Raw genomic sequence first — 5,908 nt, forward strand, 5'->3', positions numbered from 1 at the left:
ATTGAGGCTGTTCTGAGGGCAAACGCGGGTGCAACTCAACGTTAGGTAGGTGTTCCTAATGTTTTGTCCACTCGGTGTATACGTTCTTGCGCTTACACTTGCACTTAACTTTTGAACCTATCACTGACTTTGTTGATATTGTGGAACAGTTTGACTTACTATGACTGTGATATGTGGTTGGTTTACCTACCTTAAGATGAACGCAATGAACTAAGTTGTTCTGGATAAGTGTCTGTTAAATGACTAAAGAGACAAAAAATGTATCACTTCATAATATCCCTATAGAACAGAGACATCTAGTGGTTAAATTATACATTTGCGCTTCACTCGTAAGTGTACACATTTATTGAATTAACTTACATTTTACTTAGAAATTCGAAACAATTCAATCATGCAGTCAAATTCAAATGAGCAAATTATACAAATAAAACTTCTGAGAAAAGTTTAAAGCACTCAATGACCAAAGTGATATAAAAGTATGAAGTTATGCATTATATTAATATGAAAAGCCTTGCAAATAAATACATTTACTCAATTGGAAATTTTACAAAATTGATCTGCTTGGTGTATTTTCAATGTGGTTCAGTTGACGTGATCTGTCTCCATGGAAATAAGAAACTAGTAACTTTTACCACATGAAAAGTTGATATCTTAACCAAATCTTAACCTTAATTCAAGAAACATCTTAGCCTTAATAAAAAAAATAATCTTTAGATAATTTACAGGAAATATTAAGATCCATAAATATAGTGTTGGATTTGGCAAAGTTCCTTATACAATGTTTCAGCCAGAATGACACTCCCCAGTGGCACAGCCTGTATTGACCTTTGAACTTTGTGTACATTTTGGGTGCTAATGTTCTAACCTAGTTTTCAGACTGCATTCCACTGGACGTCTCCACTACAAGAGCAGCAAGAGGAACTGCCCCTCCCTACCTTCAGGCTAGGCTCAAACCCTACACCCTAACCCGAGTACTCTGTTCTGCCACCTCTGGTCTCTTGGCCCTCCCACCCCTACAGGAGGGCAGCTCCCCCTCCCCCTCAGCCCAGCTCTTCTCTGTCCTGGCACCCCAATGGTGGAACCATCTTCAGAAAACATCTGAAACCTCTTCAAAGACTATTTTAAATAATCCCCCTCCTCACCTCGAGGCCCCCCCTCAAAGAAACATTAAAGAAATCCCCAAATCCTGAATCCCACTTGCTCTTGACTCTACCCCCACCTTTCTATCTCTGACATTGCTGATAACTACTGTATTGAGAAAAAGAGAACTTACTATGACTGTGATATGTGATTGTCCCACCTAACTCTTACTGTAAGTTGCTCTGGATAAGAGCGTCTCCTAAACGACTAAAATGTAAATGTTTATTTTTAGTGTTAAGTCAGTCTGTAACTGTAAGACTCTTCATTACTTTAGCTGTTTATACTGTGTGGACAACGTGTGTGTGTGTCCACTGTATATCTTTGAGTAGTGACGCCTCCTCTTCATTCATGATAACCCTACTCTGCTTAGTAGTTGCGTGTGCACCGCGTGTGTTGATTAGATTAGTGTGCGAGTGAGAGAAAGAGAGATAGAGATAGGAGACAATGAGAGAGAGAGAGAGAGAGCGAGAGAGAGAGAGAGAGAGAGAGAGAGAGAGAGAGAGAGAGAGAATGAGAACCAGAATGAGAGTGTGTGTAGACAGGTACACACATATTAGTGTGTATGATCTCACACGGCCCCAGTCATACCCATCCTCCACTCCTTTCATCATGTGTGTCTCTTCATGTGCAGGGCCAGGTGGTCTGAGCGGGAGAAGGCTCTCTGACACTGCAGACACGCGTAGGGTTTCTGACCCGTGTGTTTACGGTAGTGACGGGTCAACTCGTCCGAACGGGCAAACTTCCACCCACAGCCCTCCCACGTACAGTGGTATGGTTTCTCCCCTATGGAATCAATAGCACACAAAAGCACATTGTTGATACAATGTGTTGATAATTCATAGTGTAAATTGTATTCTGTTCAATAGGGTTAATGCAATCAAAGATCCTTGGGACGTCCATACCCTAACCCCTATCCTTAACCTAACCCAACCTTAACCCTTACCTAACCCTAACCCCTATCCTTAACCTAACCCTAACCCAACCTTAACCCTTACCTAACCCTAACCCCTATCCTTAACCTAACCCTAACCCAACCTTAACCCTTACCTAACCCTAACCCCTATCCTTAACCTAACCCCTATCCTTAACCTAACCCTAACCCTAACCCAACCTTAACCCTTACCTAACCCTAACCCCTATCCTTAACCTAACCCTAACCCTAACCCAACCTTAACCCCTACCTAACCCTAACCCTTTCCTTAACTGTTTTACATTTCAACTTCAATGGGTTGACGTCAGAGTTGGGACGTCCCAAGGATCGTTTAGACTTTTTCTTTTCAATAGCCATTACAACTAAAAGCCATTAATCATTATTCATCCAAATGAAGTTGTCCATCATGCAGTTCTGCCTATTATCCACAATGTATTCTAATCCCTAGAATATGCATTACTGCCTCAATATCTGTGTAATGTATTCTAATCTCTGTATTCTTACCTGTGTAATGTGTTCTAATCTCTGTATTCTTACCTGTGTAATGTGTTCTAATCTCTGTATTCTTACCTGTGTAATGTGTTCTAATCTCTGTATTCTTACCTGTGTAATGTGTTCTAATCTCTGTATTCTTACCTGTGTAATGTGTTCTAATCTCTGTATTCTTACCTGTGTAATGTGTTCTAATCTCTGTATTCTTACCTGTGTAATGTAATCTCTTTATTCTTACCTGTGTAATATATTATAATCTCACCTGTGTAATGTATTCTAATCTCTGTATTCTTATCTGTGTAATGTATTCTAATCTCTGTATTCTTACCTGTGTAATGTATTCTAATCTTACCTGTGTAATGTATTATAATCTCTGTATTCTTATCTGTGTAATGTGTTCTAATCTCATCTGTGTAATGTATTCTAATCTCTGTATTCTTACCTGTGTAATGTATTCTAATCTCACCTGTGTAATGTATTATAATCTCTGTATTCTTATCTGTGTAATGTGTTCTAATCTCACCTGTGTAATGTATTCTAATCTCTGTATTCTTATCTGTGTAATGTGTTCTAATCTCACCTGTGTAATGTATTCTAATCTCTGTATTCTTATCTGTGCAATGTGTTCTAATCTCACCTGTGTAATGTATTCTAATCTCTGTATTCTTATCTGTGTAATGTGTTCTAATCTCACCTGTGTAATGTATTCTAATCTCTGTATTCTTATCTGTGTAATGTGTTCTAATCTCACCTGTGTAATGTATTCTAATCTCTGTATTCTTATCTGTGTAATGTATTCTAATCTCACCTGTGTAATGTATTCTAATCTCTGTATTCTTATCTGTGTAATGTATTCTAATCTCACCTGTGTAATGTATTCTAATCTTTGTATTCTTATCTGTGTAATGTATTCTAATCTTTGTATTCTTACCTGTGTAATGTATTCTAATCTTTGTATTCTTACCTGTGTAATCTATTCTAATCTCACCCGTGTAATGTATTCTAATTGATGCATTCTTACCCGTGTAATGTATTTTAATTGATGTATTCTGACCCGTGTAATGTATTCTAATTGATGTATTCTTACCTGTGCAACGTATTCTAATTGATGTATTCTGACCCGTGTAATGTATTCTAATTGATGTATTCTGACCCGTGTAATGTATTCTAATTGATGTATTCTGACCCGTGTAATGTATTCCAATTGATGTATTCTTACCTGTGTGTGTGCGGAGGTGAGCCTTGAGGTGGGAGCTCTTGGTATAGGTCTTACTACAACCTGAGTATTCACAGCTGTGTAGAGCAGCTCTCTTCTTCGCCACAGTCCTGCGGCCGTTCTTCCCCTCCACGCCACCAGGGGGAACCCCTGAGGAGGTGATAGCTAGGTGGGGCTGCTGGTGCTGGGCGTAGGGGAAGTGGTTGGAGGAGGCTTGTTGGTGGTGGTGGCCATGGAGGTTGTAGTCCCTCTGGTTGCGGTATAGACCCAGGTGGTGGGGGTAGTTTTGGAGGAAGCTGTAGTGGTGGGTTCGAAATTCAGAGGTCATAGAGGTTGTCATGGAGACAGGGTCTTGGAGGAATCTGCCATCTTGAAACGTCACCATGGAAGTGTGTTGTTGGGGGTAGTAGTGTCCCATTCCAAAGTCCCATGATTTGGCCTTAGTGAGGACAGCAGTGGCTCTATCTCTGCCATGTCCCTCCTGTTTGCTTCCGGGGTTGAAACCATACTGGTCCACGTTTGGTTGAATGGGGAATGATGATAATGATGATGATGACCGAACCTGTTGGTTGTAAAGTTCTGGTATGCCTGAACCAATGGTCTCTAAGGGGGTGAGCAGCTCAACCATCAGGCTACTGCTGCCCATATGAAGCCTGTCTGGACTCATTTGGTCCGTCAACACCCCTCCTCCATCATGGTAGAGTCCAGTTTGGTCCGGTTGAAGAAGATGCTGAGTGTTGTAGTCCAGAGAGGGGTTCAGCTCAGGTGATGGGCTGCTCCAGTCAGACAACAAGAACTCCATGTCCCATGAGGTTTCACTTTCATCGTCCAGGTGAGGAAGAACTGGCTGCTGGTCACTGGTGTTGCCAGGTGACATCCTCTTGGTTTGAGAGTCCAGACTGAGAGCGCCATCCTCAAATTTCCACTCCTTGTGCGACAGTACAAAAACATCAGTTCATATCGAGCCTCACTTACTAACTTCACATAAATATGGAAATAACGCAACAACACCCACTAACAAATTAAAATAACTATTTTATAATTAAATCCTAGTTTTGTAATAACTTTCCAAATAAAATCCATTTGATATTTGAACAGATCTTAAATCAAAATACACATATTGTATTAAATGTGTTGGGGATATGAGGCTGTGCTCACAGGGCCTCTTCATTGCAAGTCAAAACATTTGGTTCAAAGAAAAGTTGATGGCGTTTAGACACTCTGCTGTTAGCCCCAAGACTCACCCTCTTAAAACAAAGATATACAAGTGACAACACTTTTAATTGTTTCGGCAAAATGTAGAAACCAAATAAAAGTAACAAGTGGAATACGTACCTTCATATTGTCCTCAGAGTGAACAAAGTTTGAGAAGGAGCTGAAGGATGGAAGCACAGCAGCTTGTGTCCCAGCCATCTGATCGAGTTAGACTTCACACAGGTTACAGTGGTGACAGTAATGTGAGGTTTGTCTTTTCTTTTACATGACCATCTCACAATGGTTAGACTCTTGCAAACTGTAAGTAACCAGTCATCCTGAAAACAGTTACACCTGTCTGTTGTCCAGTTTGACCTGCCAAGTAGCCTACTTTCCTTTTACAGTTGTCCTCTCTCCATTCTACCCGTCTACCGTATCCCCCCCTCTTTCTCTCTCGGTTGTGAACGTGACTTCAAATCTTCTCCGTTCATGTATCTTCTGATGACCGTTGGGGGGTGGGACATAAGTGTGTGTGTGTGTGTGTGTGTGTGTGTGTGTGTGTGTGTGTGTGTGTGTGTGTGTGTGTGTGTGTGTGTGTGTGTGTGTGTGTGTGTGTGTGTGTGTGTGTGTGTGTGTGAGTGACTGAGTGTGCATGCGTGCGTGCGTGCGTGCGTGTGTGTGTGTGTGTGTGTGTGTGTGTGTGTGTGTGTGTGTGTGTGTGTGCGTGCGTGTGCGTGAGTGTGTGTGTGTGTTCTATGCCAACTCAATTTCTTACTCCTGTCCTCTCTTCTTAACCAGGAGAAAGAGTGAATGAACAGTTGCATCTCCCCCCTCGCTACCCCTCCCTGTTTTTTAAAATCCTGAGCAGAATTCTATGGCCAGCAAAACAACTCCAAAGAGAAAGATAATTGAAAAAGAACAACAAACAGATGTAA

General features: G+C 41.1%; 1 protein-coding gene across 1 annotated transcript; it reads right to left on the reverse strand.

The window, feature by feature from the left end:
• Positions 1 to 303: 303 nt before the first annotated feature.
• On the reverse strand, positions 304 to 5,452 carry LOC109877101 (Krueppel-like factor 1). Its single transcript, XM_031799762.1, has 3 exons — positions 5,115 to 5,452; positions 3,783 to 4,707; positions 304 to 1,923 (listed from the first exon to the last, which is right to left on the reverse strand). The coding sequence occupies exons 1-3, from the start codon at positions 5,190 to 5,192 to the stop codon at positions 1,748 to 1,750; spliced, it is 1,179 nt and encodes a 392-aa protein (XP_031655622.1). The 5' UTR covers positions 5,193 to 5,452; the 3' UTR covers positions 304 to 1,747.
• Positions 5,453 to 5,908: the final 456 nt, after the last annotated feature.

The sequence above is a fragment of the Oncorhynchus kisutch genome, linkage group LG20, assembly GCF_002021735.2.
Source record: "Oncorhynchus kisutch isolate 150728-3 linkage group LG20, Okis_V2, whole genome shotgun sequence".
NCBI classification, from domain to species: Eukaryota; Metazoa; Chordata; class Actinopteri; order Salmoniformes; family Salmonidae; genus Oncorhynchus; species Oncorhynchus kisutch.

Bases quoted from the DNA above. Each gene is read 5' to 3' on its own strand.
- LOC109877101 (XM_031799762.1), bottom strand. From the start codon at position 5,192: ATGGCTGGGACACAAGCTGCTGTGCTTCCATCCTTCAGCTCCTTCTCA. The intron at 4,708-5,114 runs GTACGTATTCCA...CTGTCGCACAAG, and splicing joins ACTCTGAGGACAATATGAAG to GAGTGGAAATTTGAGGATGG. The intron at 1,924-3,782 runs GTAAGAATACAT...TTGATTCCATAG, and splicing joins TCACCTCCGCACACACACAG to GGGAGAAACCATACCACTGT.